General features: G+C 38.2%; 1 protein-coding gene across 1 annotated transcript; it reads left to right on the top strand.

Moving 5' to 3' along the window:
• The first annotated feature begins 12,397 nt into the window (after positions 1-12,397).
• LOC104111018 (protein NO VEIN) lies at positions 12,398-15,914 on the top strand. The gene is made up of 3 exons (XM_009620615.4): positions 12,398-12,649; positions 12,881-13,091; positions 14,807-15,914. Exons 1-3 carry the CDS (start codon positions 12,491-12,493, stop codon positions 15,715-15,717), a joined length of 1,281 nt encoding a protein of 426 aa, XP_009618910.1. The 5' UTR covers positions 12,398-12,490; the 3' UTR covers positions 15,718-15,914.
• The last annotated feature ends 9,036 nt before the right edge of the window (positions 15,915-24,950 follow it).

Here is a 24,950-nt window from a genome sequence, read left to right as displayed (position 1 = left end):
TTGGGGCACTCTTTCACCATTGTCCTATATATTTCCCATATCTCATGTAGTGGTTCATTAAGCTCTTGCTTGAATGCTAGAATTTTATCCCGAAGAATAGCCATGTGCCTGGGAGAGAAGTACTTTGAAATAAATTTCTCTGCAAGTTCATCCCAAGTACGAATTTAATGATTTGGCAATCATTCCAACCAATCTAAATCTTTCCCCCTGTAGAGAGAAGGGAAAAAGCCTTAGCCTCAAAGCATCCTCGGAGACATTTGTTTGTTTGCTTCCCCAACACGTATCAACAAACCCGTTCAAATGTTTATATGCATTTTGACCCGGTGCACCGGTGAAGAAACCTCCTTGCTCAAGCAAAGTGATCATCACGTTGGTTATTTGAAAGTTGCCTGCTCTAATATAGGGTGGGACTATAACACTTGCATACCCTTCATTCGGCAACACCTGGTGTGGAGCCACTTGTGGTGGAGGTGGGGGTGGAACGGGAATATTTTTGGGAGGCGGTCGGACTCGTCTATTGGCTTGAGGTTCAAGAGGGACCTCATCCATTGCATCATCATCAACGTCCACATCCCCTGCGGCTATGCTTCTGAGCTCATTATTTTCCATGATTACACCTACAATACTCACACTTTAGTAACAAGGAAGGAAAATGAGACAATTCACACACAAAATCAAATATATAGCTAAATTCATTTTTAGCTCCTCGGTAACGATGCCAAAAATTGATCTCGTCCAAATCACACCTCTATTTGAGGTTATGAAACAGTCGATGCAGTAATAGTACCCAACAAGGAGTCGTGGCCGATTTTTCACAGGGAGCTATGAATGAGATTTAGGAGTATATACTAAAGTGAATGAGCTTGAATTATCTCAAGTTGCACTTCCACAAAATTGGTTTGTTTATAAGTCTATTTTAAACTAAGAATAACAACTAAGAATTGAAACTAGGAAATTGTTTTTGTTTGTTTTCCAAATGATAAAAAGGCCTAGGGATATGACCGTCACCTAGGTGTTCTCTTAATGGGTTGTAAGCCTTAAGGCCTGTTTTAGTGGTCGGGGTGTATTATAGCTATCAACACTCAAGTACCCACTCAATACCTCTCGGTCAGAGAGTGATTTTTTCCAATTTGGCTTTCTTAAGTCCAAATGGGTATTGAACAAAGCAATTGATATTAAGCTCAAGTCGGGTTTTACTATCTCTAGGTTGTACCCTTTAATTGGGCTTATCAATCTCTCGATTGACCCAATTTCTTGCTAGCCAAGTTTTCCTAGACTAAGTCTCTCTTTCTCAAGTAGAGACCAAGTCAATTAGGCATGAAATAATGTTTGCAACCATTAAACCTTCAAATAAAAGCAAGAACAAGGCTAGATAATTAACACCCAATCATAAACAAACAATAAATCAAACACCCATTAAGTTTACACCCTAGGGTTGGGCCATAACCCTAGCGAAAATCTAGCTACTCATGCTTAAATTAGAAGATAAAGAAGAAGTGATAATTAAACCCATATTAATGATTAAGATGATAAAAGTAATATTCAAAAAGCTTAAAATAACACACATTACTAAAAGGAGTAAAGTAAATGACTGCTGATGTCAAAAGTTACCAAAATTGACCTAAAAAAATAAAACTCTTCTATTTATACAGTGCTGGAATTTTCGGACAAAATTATCCTTTCGGAGGTTCTGCGGCCGCACAATTCCATGTGCGGTCCGCGCTTTGCTTCATCTTGACAGGATTGGAATCTTGCGGCCACACAATTCTGAACCGCGACCGCATCTCTCTCTTTCTGCGGTCCGCACGTTTCTGAGTGCGGCCGCACATGGCTCTTCTGCAGACTGCACAAATGCAACGGCGACCGCATAGCTGATCTTGTGTGGCCGCACAATAATTGTGGGTTTGCACTTCCGTTGAACTTCATGTGCATGTTCTTTGAACATTTGGTCTTGCTTTGCTTCTGCAGCCGCACTTCTCACATATCTTTGATGGCCTTTGCTTCACAATCTACGGTCGCAAATGAGAATCTGCGGTCCGCACTTTAGAGCTCATGTGCCTGTTTTTGTCCTTGGTTTAGATTACTCCTTCTTGAGTTGGATTTCATCTTTGAGGCTCATTTTCTACCATTCCTGCAATTAAGCATATTTCATCAGTTTTTGGGAACACAACTAAACGCTTTTCGACTAAAACGAAAGCAAAAATGTGCTAATAAGTAGTCAAAATCTCGACTCATCAGCCATCCTCGGTAATACCTTTGCCTCTCTCCTCAGCCGACGAGGGAACATCAATCGGTTTCGAGGATGACGACTCATTTCTCAGTACGGTGTTGCCAACCTCCACAGACGACCCTCCAACTTCAACCTCAACTTCAGGAAAGGGTGCACCTTCCATCACCCCCGTTGACAGCGGAACTCTGTATGACAGATTCGCGTCACTTTCAGGCACAACAATGGCCGGCTCATAGTCGTCCCTTGTAGAGTCCACTGCTCGAACCGTCCCATCGCCAACATCCATGGACCTCATTTTATAGGGATTCAAGTCTTCCCCGCTCAGCGACGACTCATCTACTAAATGCAGCACAAAAAGAGCCGAAGTCTCAGATGCTGAGGCCGTAGATGGTTGAGTTGATCTCGCCAAAATCAGAGGTCGAACATGGGCAGATGACCGGGCAAGCTTGGTCGTGGTTGCAGCTAGTACAGATTCCGTTGTAGCGGTCGCTTGGCAGAACGCAGGAGTAGGATCTTTCGAGCTCCTCAGACCTCCCTATGCTGAAAACAAAAGAGAGGAAAAAGGTCAGAATCAAACCCCGCAACGATAAAAGGTGACCTATCAGAAAGCCAACGACGAAGACATATGATAAGCAAACTTACCGAGAATCTTGGGACCGAGCTTATTGCGGAAGGACGATCACTCGCGAATCCCCACTATATGAGGAAGGACTCGGCTAACCCACTCGTAAATATCTTCGACCAATGGAGGGGGTTCATCCTCAGCTGCGTAAAAAGAGAAATAAAAGTCAATACAACCAGATTCGACCAACACGAGGTGCAATAGAGGAAAAGGGAAAAAAAGTGCTTACGAGCATAGTTCCAAAGCTCAAGAAACCCGCTTGCATTTATTACCATGTCCTCAGCTTTGACGTAGAAGTAATTGAACCAAAACTGGAGGTTGGCCTTGTCATCCATTTTTACCACAAGAAATTTGCCGCCTCGGTGGCGAAGATGTAATATCTCCCCCTGTAAAATCTGGGGGCGAAGAGATGCATCAAGTGACGTATGGTCACCTCAATCCTGATCAACTCTGCGAACTTCGAAATCATGCGAATGAGCTTGTAAATATAGGGGGAAAGTTGAGCCGGGCACACCCGGTAGTAGCAAAAAATTTCTTCGGCCACGGGAAGGATAGGGAAAGAATAACCTACATAGAAGGGGTATGCGTAGAAGGCATAGTACCTAGGGCGATGTATTTTCACCACGTCGTGCCCCGTAGGGGTAAGGTCTATGTGGGCGGGAATTTTGAATTTAGCCCTAAACTCAGTGAGGGCCTCCTTTTTCATCAACGATTCCGAGATTTCGGGGTCATCCTCGGGCAACTTTGAGAAGTTAGACCTAGCCTTCTCCCCACGGGGAATTATTTCCTCCATCGTAGGAAATTTGTCGTGTTCAGCAACCATGGCCACCCATCGACATAGGGAGGCATGCACACTGCCAAGGGGATAGGATCAGGTGATCCCCATGAACTATAAGACACGTTAACCATTTTGGGTCGAGGGTAGAGAAGATGCAAACGAGGTAGGGTTAAGAACAACAGGAACCGCCAAAAGCAGGGAAAGCAAGAACAGGGAAATCGAGAAAACATAAATTTTTAATGTGGGAGGAAGAAGAGGGTATGAAGATCTGGACTCTTAAAATGCAAAGAGTAAACCAAAGGGTATGTATCCCTATTTATAAGAGTTTCAGCACCAATATCGAAAAGGCCAACCATCGTTAACTGGCTCTAGAATCGAAACGGCAGAGGCACAGAAAACGACGCGGGGCATCGAGAAAACGTGTAATAATGATGCATGATGTCATGACGTCATTATGAATCTAAGTAACCATAAGTTACGGCCCGCAAAGGGCCACACTACCACCTCGTCATGAACGTTACTACTCGACCCGCTCGCCTAGCTCTCTCAACTACGACTAAATAAAATTCGCTCATCAAGGTCATCCGAGAGACGGCCTCGACAAGCAGAGGGACTAACTATATAGGTCAAAATCTGCTTAAGGATGTTTGACACGAAGTGGCATTGCAGAAAGTGATTTGGCCTAGGTCGATTAATAACCAGTGGAACTCATAGCCGAGCAGTCAACCATGGTCGAGGTCAAGTATCAGAATGGGCAGTAACGACTAGTTTAGTGAGAGGGTCTTTAAGAGAATATTCCGTTGAATATTCTCTGTACTTATACTTTTAGAGTTAATTGGGGGCACGCCCCTTATAAAAGAAAGAGAGATAAGGTGAAAATGGGGCAATATTCTCTAATAAGAACATTCTTGATAAGGTAAACTTTCTACAAACACTACCGTTCTAAAGAGATTTGATTGTTGATTACTCTACACTTTTTCCATCAGATCCGAGAAAGGTCCCGATATTCTTATATTTGTCTGTCATTCGTCATTGTGAGAAGGAGGAATCATCCACCTCATTCAATATTGGGTGAATCATTCTCCTTATTTACCTTAGTGTCATTTATTGCTTGATATTCCCTTTTCATCATTAATCTTAAAACATTAAATGCACATTGCATTTAACTTTCTTTCAACGCTACTCAACGTTATCCACATAATTCGATTATAGATCTGAAGTTATTATCATTAACTAGGTTTAATCCCTAATTATATAAAATTAATTAGTCTAACCAAAGATTTATATTTTTTTTGGTCAAACAAGTTACATATATAAAACATAGTGCAAAGTTATTAGGTTCCCACTTTCTATTTAAAACTTAAGAAAAGGGGAGAAAATTGAAATTGGTTCGCTGTTAACAGTATCGGTGAAGATTGCATCTCACGCTTTATTTTGTTTATACTAGGGAATTAATCGTAATTTAATATGTAACTAACATGCCGGTAAAACTCGCGCGTGGAAAAATACAAGTTGATAATAAAACTAGACGTTCATATACGATTTTCATTATTTCGTTTGTGATAGCAAGTTTATGTCCACAGACCACTTATGGGAGTAGTTAAAATATTAACAAAGTATATGGTAAAACTCCTATATTAAAAGCAAAACAGGACTACTCTTCTAATTAAAATTTATGAAAATAGAAATATTCAAAGAGTAGATGGGGACTGATCAATACCTCTATGAAAGATGATCATTCACTACTAGAAATTCGGCAAAAATCGACCAAGGTCGACCGACCAACTTTGGTCGGTCAAAAAACGACCAAAAAATTGATCAAAGTTGGTCGGTTTTTCAAAATATTTTTTTAAAATTTTTTTTTTCGAAACCGACCAACTTTGGTCGGTTTTAAAAAACGACCAAAAAATTGATCAAAGTTGGTCGGTTTTTCAAAATATTTTTTTTAAATTTTTTTTTCGAAACCGACCAACTTTGGTCGGTTTTCTTTGGCGCAAAAATGCGGGAAACTATTTTTGAGTCCCGTGAAATTTATGTTTCAAGAAACCGACCAACTTTGGTCGGTTTTTCAATTAAAATAAATAAAAATTAATATTAAAAAAACAGACCAAAATTGGTCGGTTAATTCGGCCGGTCATTTAAAAAAACCGACCAACTTTGGTCGGTAATTTTCCTTTTTAATAAAACCGACCAACTTTGGTCGGTTATTTTCGTGCAAAAATACAATTAAAGAGTATAAATCAAATAAAAGACAGTCTTAAAACAAAATGTACTAATGGTCTAGTAGTAGAATAGTATCCTGCCACAGTACAGATCCCGATTCGATTCCCAGATGGTGAATCTTTTTATTACATAATTAAAATACCGACCAACTTTGGTCGGTTTTTTTTTTTGCAATATTTTTTTTTTTTGAATTTAATTGACCGACCAAAGTTGGTCGGTAATTTCCGACCAACTTTGGGGTATGCCTTTCCGACCACAAAAATACCGTCCACACGTAAATGATCGCATTTTGGTCGGTTTTTGGCCATTACCGACCAACGTTGGTCGGTTTTTTTTTATCGATTTTTATCAGATTTCTAATAGTGATGGTTCGTTTTGGATCGATTTTCACTTGAAAAAAACCAAACCAATTAAGTCGATTTTTTAAATTTTGAAGTCAAACCATGCCGATTAAGTCTGTTTTTCACAATTATGTCGGTTTCTGCGGTTTTTTGTCAGTTTTTTCCTTCAATATGACATACATTGCCACACACATATTTCGGCAACTACATTCGAGCATAACACTATCAAATCGATTAATCTTTGAGAAATTTTCCAATTATCAAGATATATTGATGTTATTTGAATTAAATAGTGATGGATAATTTAAGGACTCAGTTAAAGACAAGTTATATTTAACTACTAGATTCTTGGACTTAAAAAAATTACAAATCAAACTAGAATTTAAAGGCCAAAAATTAGATTATTATAAAGGTAAAGAACTAGACTACCAACTAATAAATGATTAATATATACCATAAAGTTTGAAGAACTTTATAAAAATACACACACATATATATGTGTGTGTACTACTAAGTTTTAAATAGATATTTCTTTAGTCGGTTTAGTTCAAATAGTTTCGAAAACCAAACCACATTTAAAATTCAAAATCAAAAATTAAAATCAACCGTTTTTTTGTCTGTTTGATTCAATTGGTCATGAACACCCCTACCTCTATGTATCAAATTTGAGAAAAGAGGACATAAGCTAAATTTTTTATTTTTATTTTACATTTTATTGAACATATTAAATTTGTGAAAATAGATATGTGTGATTTTAATATCGCAAGAAATGACTGGGATCAATGATCATCAATGTATAATCATATATGTTTTTATTTCAAGTTCATATTACCAATACCACTCCTTCCATCTTCAGCCATGCTTTTGAGATAAAACTACCGTTTTCACTCGCTCTTGGAAAAAAAGAATAACTACTAAGACTTTAAACAATAGAAACAAGTTAATTGACTTAACCTTTTGAACTTCCAATCAAATTCATTAGGAATATATGGAAGTTACATCATTATTAAAGAGGAATAAGAGTTGATAAAGTTTCTAACTATTGTCCAGCATGATCTAAGTAGAATTAAAGTACAATAAGGGGTCGTTTGATTATGGAATTAGAAAAGTTATTCCAATATAAAATTTGAGATAATTTTTAGTTTAGTGTTTGTAAATTACGTGTATTAATTAAAACTAGAATACAATTTATACTAAAATCATGAATTACCCTATAAAACATAGAATTATCTATCCCCGTGAGGACTATAATTACAAGATTAATCTTGAGATAACTTAGTTAAGTTTTGAAACCAAACCGCAGCTAAGAAATTAAGTTTCCTTCACGTAGTGGGTTTTCAACAGTCCAAAACTGTCACGACCCGAAGGTGTGCCGCACCGTGTTGCTGTAGGGGAAGATGGGGTTCTGCGAATGTAGGGTCGTATTTGTGTGCCTAATGTGGATGGGTTTCGTGAATTAATTCTTGAAGAAGCACACAGTTCCAGATATTCTATTCATCTAGGTACCGCCAAAATGTATCAAGATTCGCGGCAACATTATTGGTGGAGGAGAATAAAAAAGGATATAATTGCATATGTAGTTCGGTATCTGAATTGTCAGCAAGTTAAGTACGAGCATCAGAGACCTGGTGGTTTGCTTCAGAAGTTAGAAATTCCTGAGTGGAAGTGGAAGCGTATCACTATAGATTTTGTTGTTGGGCTCCCACGGACTCAGAGAAAATTTGACGCAGTTGGGTCATTGTGGACAGGTTGACCAAGTCAGCACATTTTATTCCAGTGGCAGTTACCTATTCTTCAGAGAGGTTAGCTGAAATTTACATTCGTGAGATTGTCTGCCTTCACGGTGTGCCCGTGTCTATTATTTCAGATCAATGTACGCAGTTTACCTCACATTTCTGGAGGGTTATACAGTGTGAGTTAGGCACGTGAGTGGAGTTGAGTACAACATTTCATCCACAGACAGACAGACAGTCAGAGCGTACTATTCAGATATTGGAAGATATGCTCCGCGCTTGTGTTATAGACTTTGGAGGTTCTTGGGATCATTTCTTGCCACTTACGGAGTTTGCTTATAATAATAGCTACCAGTCTAGCATACAGATAGCTCCATATGAGGCATTATACGGAAGGCGATGCCGATCGTCAGTTGGTTGGTTTGAACCGGGAGAGGCTCGGTTGTTGGGTACCGATTTAATACAGGATGCCTTGGATAAGGTCAAGATCATTCAGGATCGACTTCGCACAGCCTAGTCTAGGCAAAAGAGTTATGTCGACCGTAAAGTTTGTGATATTGCATTCATGGTTGGAGAAAGAATATTGCTCCGGGTTTCACCTATGAAGGGTGTGATGAGGTTCGGAAAGAAGGGGAAGTTGAGCCCTAGATATATCGGACCCTTTGAAATTCTTGAAAGGGTGGGTGAAGTAGCCTACAAGCTTGCATTATCACCTAATTTATCAGCGGTTCATTCGGTGTTTCATGTGTCTATGCTCCGGAAATATCATGGTGATCCGTCCCATGCGTTAGATTTCAACTCAGTCCAATTGGACAAAGATTTGACTTACGAGGAGGAGCCGGTGGCTATTCTAGCCGGCAGGTCCGACAGTTGAGATCTAAGAGTTATCCTTCAGTTAGGGTGCAATGAAGAGGTCAGCCGATAAATGCATCTACCTGGGAGTCCGAGTCGGACATGCAGAGTAAATATCCACACCTTTTCTCCAGTTCAGGTACTTTTTCTAACTCCGTTCGAGGACGAACATTTATTTTAGAGGTGGAGAATGTGATGACTCAAAATGTCATCTTTAAATTTAATAAGTAATTCTGTATTTTAAGACCTCGAAAAGCACCATTTATCATTTCTCGACTTGCGTGCGCAGTCCATAAAATTTTTTGAAAAGTTTTTATGTGAAAAATAGATTAAAATGTGAAATAAAGCTTTAAAAACTCAACTAAGTTGACTTTAGTGAATATTTTGAGCAAACGGACCCGGATCAGTATTTTGATAATTTTGGTAGGTCCGTATCGTGATTTGGGACTTGGGCGTATGCCCGGAATCGAATTCCGAGGTCCCTAACTTGAGATATGGAATTTTGAAGAAACATTAAAAGCTTGAAAACTTAATGATTTTTAAGAAATTTTTGATATTGGATTTATTGACCTCGGGTCCGTATTTTAGTTTCGAAATCCAGTATAGGCCCACTATAATATTTATGACTTGTCTGCTAAATTTGGTGAGAATCAGAGTTGATTTGACATGATTCGGACGTCCGGTTGTAAAAATATAAGTTTTAAAGTTTTCTTGAAAACTTCCTTTGATTTGGTGTCCGATTCATAATTCTTGGTGTTATTTTGACGATTTGATCGTGCGAGCAAGTTCGTTTGATGTTTTAGGACTTGGGTGCATGTTTGGTTTGGAGCCCCGATGGCTCGGGTTGGTTTCGAGTGATTAACGGATCATTTTTGGACCTGGGAAAACTGCAGAAACCTGCTTCTGGTTTCCTTCTTCACGTTCGCGAAGAGAAAATTGGGGATGGCACATTTTGTGCTTCGCGTTCGCGACAGAGAGAACGCGTTCGCGAAGGCTTGAGGTGCGAAGCTTCGCGATTGAAGCCTCGCATTCGCGAAGGGAAAGGGGCTGGCCAGGACATTTGCCTTCGCGTTCGCGAAGGGCATCTCGCGTTCGCGAAGGCCAAGCCAGGCAAGCTTCGCGTTCGCGAAGTAGCCCTCGCATTCGCGAAGAGTAAAATTGGGCAGTAGAAATTTGTGCTTCGCGAACGCGAGGAACTGACCGCGTTCGCGAAGGGTAAAAGTCCCAGAGACAGAACTTAAGTTCTAGAAATTGGGATTCGTCCCATTTTCAACCTTTTTTCATTTTTGAGCTCGGGTAAGACGATTTTTGGGCGATTTTTACGGAAAAATATTGGGGTAAGTGTTCCTTATCCTATATTGATTATATTTCATGATTTCATACTCATTTATATCATGAATCCGTGAATTTATGGAAGAAAAATCAGTTTTTTTATAAAATCTTCCAAAAAACGAAAATTTAAGATTCAAAGGTCCATTTGACATCGGAATTGGATAATTTTTGTATGGTTGGACTTGTCTCGGAATGGATGTTCGAATTTCGTAAGTTTTTCCGGGATTTGAGACGTGGGTCCCACTGTCGAATATTTAAATGAATTTCGGATTTTTATCCAGAAAATTTATAAATTCATATGGAATTAATTCCTATGATTAATATTGAATATATCGAATTGTTTGTGAATAGATTTGAAGCTTTCGGAGTCAAATTTAAAAAGAAAAGTTGTGGTTGAGTAATTGGTTGGAATTTGCAAAGCGAGATAAGTGTCGTGGTTAACCTTGACTTGAGATAATAGAACCCTTAATTTAATTATTATATGAATTGCATGTGAACGACGTATAAGCGAGGTGACAAGTGTCTATACGTCGTCAAATTAATTGTTTGCCTGATTACTTGAAAAATCATAAATTATTTTAAATCATAAATTAATTATTATAATAACTGTTTCTCTCCTATTCTTGTCAAATATTAATTCTTGAATTCCTGCATTAATTGTTACATGCTATATGAATTATGTGTTTTAATTGTTATTTGACATTTAGCATATTAAATATTAAACTGTCTATTTTCTCCCTGATTTCTATAATAATCTGCTATTTGTCATTGTTTGTTTCATAATTAAATTATAATTATTGTATGCTTGTTGTCTTATAATTTTATATTAATTATTGCATTTATTGGAGAAATTTCTTCTATAAGAATTGGTAAATGAATATGTTGGAGGAGCGGGTTGCATGCCGCAACAGAATTAATTATAATGAATATATTGAAGGATCGGGTTGCACGCCGCAACAGACTAATTAAAAAGTCGACATATATATATATATATATATATATATTGAGGGATCGGGTTGCACGCCGCAACAGATTTGATTAAAGGAATATATTGTGAGAGCGGGTTGCACGCTGCAACAGAATTGAATGTGAATATATTGTGAGAGCGGGTTGCACGCTGCAACAGAATTGATAGAAATGATAATTGGTTATGACTGCTGGGTTGACTTCAATTATTATAAATGAATTACCTGATTTATTTCTATTATTGTTGTTATTACTAATATTACGTACATGTTAATGTAAGTGAACCGCCTTAGCCTCGTCACTATTTTGTCGAGGTTAGGCTCAGCACTTACCAGTACATGGGGTCGGTTGTTGGAGGACCCCATGTATTGGAGGAGCGGGTTGCATGCCGCAACAGAATTAATTATAATGAATATATTGAAGGATCGGGTTGCACGCCGCAACAGACTAATTAAAAAGTCGACATATATATATATATATATATATATATATATATATATATATATATATATATATATATATATTGAGGGATCGGGTTGCACGCCGCAACAGATTTGATTAAAGGAATATATTGTGAGAGCGGGTTGCACGCTGCAACAGGATTGAATGTGAATATATTGTGAGAGCGGGTTGCACGCTGCAACAGAATTGATGGAAATGATAATTGGTTATGACTGCTGGGTTGACTTCAATTATTATAAATGAATTACCTGATTTATTTCTATTATTGTTGTTATTACTAATATTACGTACATGTTAATGTAAGTGAACCGCCTTAGCCTCGTCACTATTTTGTCGAGGTTAGGCTCAGCACTTATCAGTACATGGGGTCGGTTGTACTGATACTACACTCTACACTTCTTGTGCAGATTTTGGAGTTGGTCCCAGCGGCGTACCATAGACTTGCTCGGATTCCAGCTACCAGAGGAGACTTGAGGTATAACTGCACGGCGTCCGTAGTTCTGAAGTCCCCGTCTATTTTATTTTAGCTGTGTGTTTATTTCCAGACAGTTTTATTTTATTCAGACCTTTATTTATATTTATTCTAGAAGTTCGTACACTTGGACACCAAATCTGGGATGTTATTTAGACACCGTTATTTTTATGGATTATTTTACTATATTTCAAACTTTGCTTTCGCTTTTGGTTCCTTGATTATTAATAATATAAAGACTGTTTAGAAGTTGGTTAATATTATTCTAACGTTGGCTTGCCTAGCAAGTGAAATGTTAGGCGCCATCAGGGTCCGAAGTTGGGAATTTCGGGTCGTGACAAAAACTTTCCATCTACTCGCTACCACTCTATAAATCCCTCAAAAGTCGAGACACAACCTCTCATAAACTGCTAACACTTCTCTGGTATAAGCACAATCATACTTTTCGAGTTGGGTGAGAAGTGAGTGATCAGACGTTAATGGCGACGGCAAAAGAGCACATTGAAGAAATAAGAAGAAACAAGTTCTCCATTGGAGGTGAAACTAATCCACTCACTGAGGACCTTCATCAAGCTGTCAAAAATCTCTCAGCTGAGCTTTACGCTAAGGATGTTCACTTTTTCATGGAACTCGTCCAGGTTATTTTTTCTTTCTCCCCTCTCTCTGCATTTTTATATCTTTTTCCATCTTTATAAACGTCCGTGCCTCTACTATTTCGCTTATTACCAGCAAAATGTATTTTCATGAAAAATATTTTGTCATACTTAATTATCAAATCAATTTTATTTTTTTTTGGGTCATTTTTTATTTTATAAAAGTATGTATGATATGATTTCCTAATAAAAATAGTTGTCATTGTGTAATTGCAGAACGCGGAGGATAACGAGTACAACGAAGGCGTGGATCCTTCACTGGAATTTGTGATAACTTCCAAAGATATAACGGACACCGGAGCTCAGGCGACGCTTTTGATATTCAACAACGAGAAAGGATTCTCCCGCAAAAATATCGAGTCCATTTGCAGCGTCGGACGTTCTACTAAGAAGGGCAATCACAAACGTGGCTACATCGGCGAGAAAGGTAATAAAAAACTTTGTACAATTTTCGTCTACTACTTGTACCTATCCATGGGCATGTGTATATCAATTGATTGTTCCTAAATGTTGACTCTTCGTTTTACCCCCTATATATGATCGTGTGTTCATTTATGTGTATACCTGGCTCGGTCTGTTTTTGCTTTACTAGTTTGATTACTAGAGAATTCCTAATTTGTTTGTAAGATTGTTTCGTAGTATTGGAATGAGATCGGCCTGAATAGAGTAGAAGGAATATAAAGCTGAACCCAACTTGATTTTTGAACGAAATGCACTTTAGCGGAGTAGAACTGCATACAATTTTCTGCCTCCACATATATGTATTCATTTAAACTTAAATAATTCCCGTGCTTTAAGTTAGCCTATACAAAGAGGTTAAAAGTAATTCATAGTCATCATAAGTTATTTTTTCCTTGATGATTTCCCAACAGTTTGGAGAACCTATAGTTTTAGAGAATCCCTTATATGTTTAAAAAGACACATTATGTTGTTCTACAAGAGTTACAGGACGGAACAAATGATATCTTGTTACTCCATTTTTTTCTGATAATTAGTGAATGCGTCATATCTTTTCAAGAGGAGATTAGGTTTGTTTCGATTTAACCTCATCTTCTGTATTTTTTGTGCCAGAATATCTGTTTATCTACGTTAGATTTCAGTTTACATCCCAACTTAAGATGTTCTGTCAGTCTCCAATCTCTAAAATCTAACACATAAATATTGGAAGAAAGGCACTCAAAAGAGTCCCCGTCTCTGCATACTTGGTTTTTTTTTAGCGAGAAGTGCACTTTACAAGAAGTAAAACTGCACGCATATTTCTCCCTTGGAAACAAGTTTAAAATGTATTCACATCAACTTCAATAGGTCCTGTTCTTGTTCATGGATTTTATAACTGCCCTTTGTAAGCTGCTTCTTAATTTCATAACATGTTAGCATTTGAACAGAGAACTGATATTTTTCTAGTTTCTTGATGAATCCAATGTATCCGATTGCATTCTTGATTTGATTATTCCTTTCAAATTTCCTTAGAAATGCATTTACCTTGTGCGGTTTTGGTTTCCCCCCATTTTTTATTTATTTTCCAATTTTTTAATTCTGAAATATCACAACTATAATGTCATCACAGAATTATAAATTTATTGATATCCAACAGACTTGAAATATACGCGAAATCGCGCATTTACATTTACAGTAAAACCATAACTAGGAGCCCCAACAATATAGAGGGCCCCCTCTTTAATGTCTCCTATGCCTCCTTCTCTAGTATTCTTCCACTCCGTCGTCACACCAAGTTTCTTGAAGAACTTGGTCTGCCGATCCACTTGTTTAGCTGGGGCAGCTGGTGTAGTGTAGGCCTTTGACGGATCTAATCCATTAGTCGATAACTGGACAGACCGCGTCTTCTTAACCACAAACCTATGACATACGTCCCGTGACACTGTCCATGTAACTGGTTCGGTGTTCAGAAACGAATCAAATATAGCTCCCGCCGTAGGTACAGTACCAGTAGGGGCCTTATCATAGACTAACCAATAGTACATACGAATAGTGGCAATATAATTAAGAAATTTACTATCCACGGAAGATACTATTTTTGCCTGCACCTTGTAGGTGATAGTTCAGTCGGGAAATATTAAATGCATTTACCTTATTCGTAAATATTAAATGTTTCTAAAAGCACTTGATGCATTGTTTTTTCAGGCATTGGCTTCAAGAGTGTGTTTCTCATCACTGCTCGGCCCTACGTCTTCAGCAATGGGTATCAGATACGATTTAGCGAGGAACCTTGCCAGCATTGCAAAGTAGGCTATATTGTACCTGAATGGGTGGAAGCAAATCCAACTCTTTCAGTTATAACACAAATTTATGGGTCTGCTACCCTTCCAGCCACAACTATAGTGCTACCACTGAAACCTGACAATGTGAAACCTGTTAAGCAGCAGCTTTCAAGCATCCATCCTGAAGTTCTTCTTTTTCTTTCAAAAATAAAGAAGCTTTCAGTCAGGGAAGACAATGAGGATCCCAGGCTTAATACAGTTAGTGCTATTTCGATATCTAGTGAGACCGATTTTGTTAAGAAGAAGAATATTGATGCTGAATCCTACCTGCTTCATCTCTCAGCTGATGAAGAATCTGGTATGGGGGAATGCAGTTACTACATGTGGAAACAGAAGTTTCCTGTTAGGCGGGAGCACAGGGTGGATAGAAGAATGGATGTCGATGAGTGGGTAATCACTCTGGCTTTTCCTAATGGAGAGCGCCTCAACAGGGGAACCAGCTCCCCCGGTATTTATGCTTTTCTTCCCACGGAGATGGTGACGAACTTCCCTTTCATAATTCAGGCAGACTTTCTTCTAGCATCATCAAGGGAGTCAATCCTTCTTGATGACATATGGAATCAGGGCATTCTTGACTGCGTCCCTTCTACTTTTGTCAATGCTTTCACATCGCTTGGGAGAGCTAATGAAGGTGCTCCAGTTTCTACTCTAACTCATATGTTTGGCTTTTTACCAGTCAATGCATCTGCTTATCCAATTCTTAATGATGTGAGAGATTCCATTAAAAGAAAACTGCTGGATGAAAGTATCATTCCATTTGAATCATGGTTGTGAATGGTTAGGAGAGCGTTTTGGTTGGTGTGCCCCTCTGTAGATGCCAAATGGGATTTCTGTTGCTTTCTGGTCGGGCGAGAGTTCTCCTTGCTAGTTTTTAATGCGTTTTGTTTTGTATTTTGCTGCTCTATGGGTTCCTGTGTAATTTACTAAATTTGCACTCAAGGGATACAATTGCTGAAAAGCTTTATTCCTCAGTTCCATGTTCTTAAGATTGGTCCTCACTCTGCATCTTTGTTCAGCTCTATAGTAATTAAAATTATTCTCTTAGTTTGCATGCGTATCTACCATAATGTATAGTGTGTACTCGCTAATGCGCGTGTAGAGGAGCCATTAAAATATTTGGTCTTGAAACTGTACTCGCTAATGAAAAGTTGCACATCCATCCTGTATGAAATGCGAGACAGTATTTACTGCTAATCAATCATTTTGATTTGTTATATGTCCAATGCTGTTGGTTCTGTTTATGTTTTGCTATTCCAGTTTTTGTGCAACTTTGATCTTTAACGAAATATTTTTTCGTTAGATGCATGCCTCAGTGTGTGTCCATTAACTTCCTCAGAAGAAAAAACTGATTCAGAATAAATTGGATAATTCTACAGCTTTTAACTAACAGTTTATAATCTCTCTGTCATAAAAGTCATTCTCTTCGGATGGTGATAAGCTATGTGGTCATTCTATGGTTATCGCGGAAATTCTTGACGGTATTGTCCTCTCTGAAGGTGTTCCAATAACCATATTTGCAGCAACATATTGCAACCCTCGAAATGCCTATATTCCTTTTTGCAACGGTCTAAGGCTCGGTACATCTCAGCCACGATCATTGGAATAATAGTGTAAGTTTGCCCCTCAATTCCTTCCATTAGGGTCTTAGTGACCATAGCTAGGCGAGTGTGGATCCTTTCTCCTTGTATCGGGAATATCAGCATCCCCAGAAAACAGACAATGAATACAAAAACCCGGCGGTGAGTCCAACTCAAAGAAGTGATGGCAAATTCATCATGGTAAAGACGATATGACTTGCTGTGACTATAACGCTCGTAAAGGAAGTCGAATGGTTTGTAAAATTTCTTCAGACAGACTAACTCATCATTTTTCCTGAAACCTATCATTTTTAGGAAACTTCGAGAAGTACGGTTTTTCGGTACCAACAAGCCAGGTGGAGCCCAGTGAAGCCTCATATTTCCTCTAGAAGGGGAGTCATTTCTATATCACCAAAACGAAATACGACCCTCTTCTCATCCCAGTTGATGGTGGCAGCTTCAATTAACACATTGTTCGGCTGAATATCTAACAAAGAAGGTAAATTCCTGAGAACCCTTTTCATATGGTTTTTGTCACTTGGCGAGAGATTTTCCCACCAATCTAGCAACAAAGGCAGGATACTTCGAACCATGCCGAACCTGGGGACTTCGTGCCTCATTTCTGCAAAACAAATAAAGTTAGCCTTTCCCCCCTCCGGATTTGACTATTTACACATTAATGATTAGCATATCGGAATGTTTTCTCCAAATAATGAACATATCATGATTGTACCCATTGGGATTTAAGAAAATTCCGACGGGCTTTGGACAAGGCTTGTCTTAGAGAGTTATTACGCGGACAACATTCTAACCCATACTAGGTTTAGACATGATGCATGCATAGTTAATATTAGAGTGGGGGTTTCTAGAAGAGTCTAGATCGGTACCCTCAAGTAGACAACTTGAGAGAGGAAGGCATGGAACCGTCAATTGCACCGTTGATCGACTAATTTTACCGCAAATAAGCCTTTTCAAATTTAAAAGGGTGATTTAGGAAGAGCGCGAACACTCATCAAGCGCCGCTATGGTATTAATTACGCACGAGTGGAATATGATGTGGAGCATACTTTATGTAAAGATAAAACAACACGTTGCCAAGTATTTTGCATGATGAAGACAATAAACGCAGTATTAAATTGAGCTTAAAGATATAAAAAGAAAGGAAAACAAGGAAGAAGTTAGTTTGCGCAATATGAAAGAATTGCAATAAAGCAAACAAAAGGGTATGGATAGGGAAAGACATGATATAGCAAAATTTTAAAAAAAAATAATTCAGAGCAAGTGAACATAACTCGAAAATAAAGGGAAAACGCATATTGTAACCAAATTAGGCAAAGATTTGCATATTAATATGAATTCACATAAAGAAAAAATAAGGAAAATGATGTGCATGTAGCAATAAAAGGAAAACGGGAGCGGGATATTCATGTAACAGCAAAATAACAAAGATACGCTTATCAGAGAAAAATAATTCATATAGACCAAGTTCGCTATCGTAAGAGCCTAAAATAATTTCCCCAGCAGAGTCGCCATGCTGTCGCGCCCCTCTTTCTCGTGAAATCGGGCTTCGACATGTGACAACTCTTTTAAAGGAAGGTGTTAAAAGAGAGAGTCGCCACCTAACGGGTTTGAGGTGCGTTAGGTCACCTATTTGCAAATAACTCTGGTTTAACCAGTTTGCGTCAGCAAAGGGCTCAAATTACCTCGAAGAGAAGGTGTTAGGCACTCTTCGAGATCCACAATTGTGGGTCCCGACCGAATTTGAATGATATGAATTAGTCAAATAGTCAGATAGAAAAATAAGAAGTTTAAAAAAATTATTATTAGAAAGTCCTTGAGTAAATACAGATAATTGGTTTAAAGACAAGATAGGGGTCCTAAGTTTTTTAGCCTAAAAGATCACCCCTGCAACATAAATAATACTTCGTAACTCCCTCGAGGTGGGGTGTTACTCGTATTATTCAGCGGGCACAGACTATCATCTCCTGCTACCCGATTACTATCTTTAAGCTTTTACCTAAAGCGCACTAGTTGATTCTAAACCATGCCCTATGCGTGCACTACCCCTCCCGTACCTATGGCCCGGGAGGCATTTGGACCTCTATTTTGGATGGTTTCTAGAATTAGCTTAGGCTGCTCAGAAATGATAAAACTAGGCGACATACAAAATAAGTTGGACTTCATGTAAAAGCAATTAAGGGCTCAAGTTAACCTCCACACTTAGACAACAAGTGCACGCGAACAAATTTTCACATTAAACGTTAGACAATTTCAGGATTGAGGTAAATTAAAGCCATTAGACCCTATAAACATGGTTTCTATGTGACCTTGGGATTCGAACATGCAGGCAGTTTCAGATGCAAGATGCTACCTTTATAGACGTGATTTCTGAACAACTATACTTTTTAGGGAATCTGGTATTGCGAGCTGATTGTTGAAATTACAGATTTCAAGTGGTTAAACTTATAGACATGATTTCTAGGTGATTTACGCAGTAGTTGGCTATGATAACTATTGAAAATACTCAAAATTACCCAGTTTGATCCCATAGGCATGCTTTCTAATAGCGGCAGAGTTAAGCAATGAAACAATGTTTGAAAGTTCAATATTAGCACTTAAAGCAAGATTTCTACGATTAGTGATTGAAACTGATTTTAGCTCCTATAGGCATGTTTCCTAAATGAGCAATTATAACAACAACACATTAACCAATTAAACCCTATAGGCATGATTTCTAAAATGCAGATTTGGTAGAACATAAATTAACAGAACCCTATGGCCGTAGCACCTAATGAATATACTGTAATGCACACTGAGACATTGGTCATTTTATTTTCTATAGGCAGGACATCTAGCATGTAGAAACAGAATATGTTAAACAAATTAAATACCTATAGGAAGGTTATCTAACACATACAATAGCAGAACATGTTTGAGCAAAGTAAACACCTATAGGCAGGATTTCTACCTGTTTTATGCAAATATTAAAATAAATCCCTTTTCCCAATATTACTAACACCCCAATTATTATTATAACATTATTACAATCCCAATGAGTGAAATAAATTACAGAATTACAGAATAGTTATAGTGGGCCTACGGCAGGCCCAATGTATACCTAGCCTAGCTAGGCCTTCAACACAGTTTCACAACAGCCCAGGAACAATCTCCATTCACACAAAATAGCCCACATCCAGTAGCCATAAAAAGTCCCAGAGGTATAGCCATTTACACAAACCAACTGGTTTATCCAGTAGGTGAGAAGATGGGGCAAAGTTGAGCAATTAGGGAAAAGGTGGAAAAGAACCTTGGACTCTAGTGTGTCAGAGTTTCCAAGGGCTTCAAGAACCCAAGGCAGTGCTCACACTAGGGAGGTTGATAGAGGAGACTTAGGGGAAGGGCTTTGGCTTTCAACTAGCCCCATAATTAAACAAGAAACAACCAGTGAAAATAGGAGTAGGGTAATAGGTTTGGAAAATATTTACAAACTTGTAAGATAATCACATAATGAACTCCAAAAGAAAATTAACACACTGGGCAGGGTGACATATGATAAGGAACAAGGAGCCTAGGATTGCAAGGTCAACAGGCAAGGGCATTAGACTAGTAAAACCAAGTAATGCAACCAGTGTAGAACTTAAAGGATCAGATTATACAAAACTAAGGATTACACAGTATAATACAAACAAGATTAGATATCATAGAGGGTATAAGTCAAGGAGGATTAGTTTAAAGGATAACAGGTTGTTAGAGGTGCAGAATTATACATGGCAAGAACACATAGAGTGGCAACCATAGTTATAGGAGCATACTACACTTAGAGTAAGGTCTTAAACAAGTTAAGGCATGCTAATAATATCAATTAATCACTAGAAGTTCAGAATTAAGCAGAGAATCATGGATAAAACCATATAATCAAGGCAGAACATTCGAATTATCAACAACACCAAACTAAACATGCTTCATTCTATCTAAATTAACTAAGTTAGGTGCAGAGACATTATTAGGCTAGCAATTATAGGCAGAATCACACATAAAGAGAGTCAAGGGAATACATTAAGTCGTGCAGTTTCAAAGAACATGCTAACATAAGAGAATAAACATTGTGAGGGTTTAGAAACTAACCAGTTATTGTTCAATAAATAAGAAAGGAACAGCAGTAAGGACCCTGAGTCTCAAATGTGTCAATTTCCCAAGGGTTTCAAGAACCCAAGGTAGTGCTCACACCCAAGAGATGGTCAGAAAAGTAAAAATCCGGTGGCCTTGGCTTTCAGCCGGCCAAGAGCCAAACAAAACAGAATAGTAAACAAATACAGAATAGAAACCTCAATTTTTAGTGACTTTTTGTCTGTTCAAAAAGGGGAAAGGGAATGGGTTTATATAGTGGTAAAAATCAGCACATAAGTAAGGAAATACGAACAATCAGACCATAAAAGTAAAGAAGAACACATAAATCAATTTAAAATCAAATTAGGAGAATAAGCCGGTAAACCCTAGTTTTTTTAGGAAAAATAAATATCAACGGAATATACACAGAAATGGTAACATAGGACGAATATAGACACAAATAATACCCAAAATCAGATAATCGAACCAATTTTGGTTCGATTTGAAGAGATCTGTAAACCCTAGTTTTTTTAGGAAAAATAAGAATAAAAAAAAATGCACAAATATTCGTACTCACAATAGAACAAAGGATGAACATAGACAGAATAGTAGAAAGATCAGTGATTTGAACCTATTTTGGTTCGATCTTGTGGAGATGTGCTTGCCATGTTTAGGCAAGAAGTATAGGAGAGTAACCAATACCCGTAGGAGGTCATATATGGCAAGTAGTAGCCATAGAATCCCATATTAGACGGGATTATGAGAGGATTTAGGGCGCGAGGGCTAGGGTTCTTAGGAGGGAGAAGGGAGGTAAGGGATATTAGGGCGGTGGACGGGGGAGAATGGGACTAGGGTTGTGGTTTGGGTTAGTTTAAAGGGGAGGGTTTGATATGGGCCGTTGATCTCAGAGATCAACGGCCACGATTAAAGGGTAGTTGGGCCGGGTTATTAGAAACGGGTCCCGACCGGGTTAGGGGTTGGGTTAATTTGGTTTGGGCTGGCGGTTGTATGGTCTAGTGTATTAGGCTTTGGGCCTTTGTTTGGTCCGAAAATAAGTTCAAGAGTGGACTAATTTTTTAAATACCCAATATTTTAGCAAAAACAAAATAATTTATAAAAGTAATTAATAAATAACAAAAATATTACTTGTGCACTAAAATGATTAAAAATAATAACTTACATTATAAAAATATAAAAAATTATTTTTTGCATAAATAATGTAATTATACATAAATATGGGCTATTATTGCAAAAATATGCAATTAGCCTAAAAATACAAATGTAATTATAAAAAATGCAGTAAAATATTTAAAAACACACATATTGGTATAAATGATAAGTTTAGATGATTAAATCATCATAAAAATAATTTGAAGGATAATTATTGGATATTTATACAATAAAATACAAAAAAAAATTGATTTAAAGCCTTTAAAAATTATGAAAAATTATAAAAAAAAATAAAAAAATTGTATAGGTTTATAAACTAAATGATAATGCAAATATACTATTTTGAAAGTATATATATATTTTAAAAATATGAGGAAAAATTGGGTATCAACACTCGGTATGACTAGAAGCTTTTCCCAAAGTGCTTGTTTAAATGTTCTTAGACTATAATTTTGCCAAGCGTAACCTTTGAACCAATTTGGAATTTTGAGGGCCTTATGTTTTAATTACGGGCTTTGGACTTCTCCGAGCCATTTTTAGGAGTGGTCATAGTCTTTTAAGTTCACGCACTACCTAATAGACTTTGTACCTTCGGGCTTCGATAGCCCAAGCAGTCCGAGTTTGTCTTGGACGACTGTCCCTTAGTGGAGGTGGTTGTATCCTTTTAAGTTCAGGCACTGCCTTATAGTCTTTGTACCTCTGTTCTTCGATAGCCCGAGCCGTCTGAGTTTGTCTCGGACGAAAGTCCCCGAGTGGGGGTGGTCGTAGCCTTTTAAGTCCAGGCACACTGCCTAATAGGCTTTGTACTCCCGGGCTTCGATGTCCCGAGTCCTCCGAGTTTGTCTTGGACGATAGTCCCCGAGTGGGGGCAATCTATTGGATCCGAATAGAGGCGACCCTTGGGCTCGATATCCTTAAGGAACATAATGTAATAGTCTTAAGGGATAAAATATAAATCTTCAAGGTAGAAACTTTCTTTCATTCTTGTGCGTATTATACAAGATTGTAAGTGTGTAAAATCTTCGTGTTATGTTTTAGGTGGTCTATGCGGGCACTGTTCATTTGACCCTTTAAATAAATCCTATCCACCGAGCCTAGACTGTTCAAGCACAAAGTTTCCTTCCTTGCTAAAAATCATTACCCGAGGGTGATAGCCCCCAGTATTCGGGGTCGATCATCGAGAAGGCTCGGATACTGTTAAGGTGACTGATAAGTGGGGATTTTGATTTCTTATTAGCACCTTTTAGCTTTTATTTTAGTCCGAAAGTATTGAATTGTGTTCCCGAAACTAATGAAATTGTGCAAATTACAGGAATGCTCGAAGTTTGGTCTCCCATGATGAAATCCGACTAAAAATAAATTTTTGAAGCATAAGAAGGGCGCAGAAGCAAAGATGTGCGGTCCACAGAAGGGCGCATTTGCGGCCGCAACCCAGGCAGCAGAACCCAACATGCTTTTCAGCAATGTGCGGAGCATACATGAATTGTGCGGTCGTAGAACTGGGCTTTCACTGACAAAGATTCAATGTTCAGAGAATATGCAAGAAGACCAAGTCCTGAAGCCTTTGTGAATTGCGGACCAAATCATTCCATTTGTACTTGGGATGAACTAGAGGAGAAATTCATTTCAAAGTACTTATCTCCGGGCACATGGCCATTCTTCGGGATGAAATTCTAGCATTCAAGCAAGAGCCCAATGAACCACTACACGAGATATGGGAAAGATATAGGACAATGGTGAAAGAGTGCCCCAATAATGATATGATGGAGAACATGATTCAACAAACTTTCTATCGGGAAATCAATACCACCAACCAATGTGTAGTGAATCAACTTGCCGGTGGGAACTTCATGACTACACCTTATACAGAAGAGTGTGATATTTTGGATGAGATGGAGGATACTTCATCAGCATGGCAATCTAGAGCCAATGTTCCACAAGGTGATCCAAATATGATTCTTCTTCATAAAGAGTTACATGACCATGGAAAAGCCATAACCGAGTTGACAACCACCATGAACCAATTGGCAATGGCTCAACTTCAAAAAGTGCAAAATGTGAGGCAAGTCAATGCTATGGAGGGAGTCAATATGATGGTAAACAAGAGAAGAACAAGAAGTCCACAAGTACAACAAAGAGTAGAGAATTTTGTGCAAGATGATATTGGATTTGGTCAAAGAGATTTGTACAATGATCAAGAAGAATAGATCCAATATGTGAACAACTTTCAAGGGAAAAGAAACAACTTCCAAGGCCCTAGTCAACAACAATGGAGACCTTCGAATAATCAAGGCAATTGGAATTCTAACAACCAGGGTAATTGGAATAGTGGAAACAATCAAGAAAATTTGAGTGAAAGCAATAACTAAGGGAATTGGCAAAACAATAATAACCAAGGTAATTGGGGAGGCAACAACCAAGGCGGGTGGAACAATAACCAAGGGAATCAGGGGTCGGGTTTTCAAAGGCCCCCGATGTATCAACAACTGAGCAACCCACATCCTTATCCTTCTCATGGTCCTAGTTCCTCCAACATTGAAATGGGTCGTATTGAGAACATGTTCAAGAAAATGATGGAGAAGAATGCTGATTCCGATGCCCAACTTGCTTCACACAACACATAAATCCGAAATTTGGAAGTGCAAATGGGTCAAATCTCTCAAGCTTTAAATTCTCGTCCTAAGGGGGAACTACCAAGTGATATAGTGGTGAACCTGAAGGGCGAGAACAACACGAGGCATGCCATTGTCTCCTTATAAGAAGTGGAAGATGTGGGGATGCATCTACCTCAATTCAAAGAAAACTTATGGATGATGAGCAAGTGGTAGAAGAAGAGGAGACCTCGAACAATGTTGTACAAGCAAATGATGAAGTGCGGATTGATATTTATGGCACGGTGGAATATACTCAAGAGGATGTAAACCCGTCTAGGGATTATGTGATTGACATACTTAAACCGGTAGTGCAAAATGCTAAGGCACCATTGCTTAAGCCACCTCTTTCCTATCCTCAAAGGCTTGCCAAGAAAAATGGTGCGAATCAATTCAAGAAGTTCATTGATATGATGAAGAGTCTCTCTATAAATATGCTATTAGTTAAAGCCTTGTAGCAAATGCCCGAATATGCAAAGTTTATGAAGGACATGGTGACAAA

The sequence above is a fragment of the Nicotiana tomentosiformis genome, chromosome 3 (genome assembly GCF_000390325.3).
Source record: "Nicotiana tomentosiformis chromosome 3, ASM39032v3, whole genome shotgun sequence".
Taxonomy (NCBI): Eukaryota; Viridiplantae; Streptophyta; class Magnoliopsida; order Solanales; family Solanaceae; genus Nicotiana; species Nicotiana tomentosiformis.
This window is presented reverse-complemented; position numbering and strand designations above follow the sequence as displayed.

Coding starts and splice junctions, on each gene's coding strand:
- LOC104111018 (XM_009620615.4), top strand. CDS start 12,491: ATGGCGACGGCAAAAGAGCACATTGAAGAAATAAGAAGAAACAAGTTC. Junction 12,650..12,880: donor TTTTCATGGAACTCGTCCAG/GTTATTTTTTCT, acceptor GTGTAATTGCAG/AACGCGGAGGATAACGAGTA. Junction 13,092..14,806: donor TGGCTACATCGGCGAGAAAG/GTAATAAAAAAC, acceptor TTGTTTTTTCAG/GCATTGGCTTCAAGAGTGTG.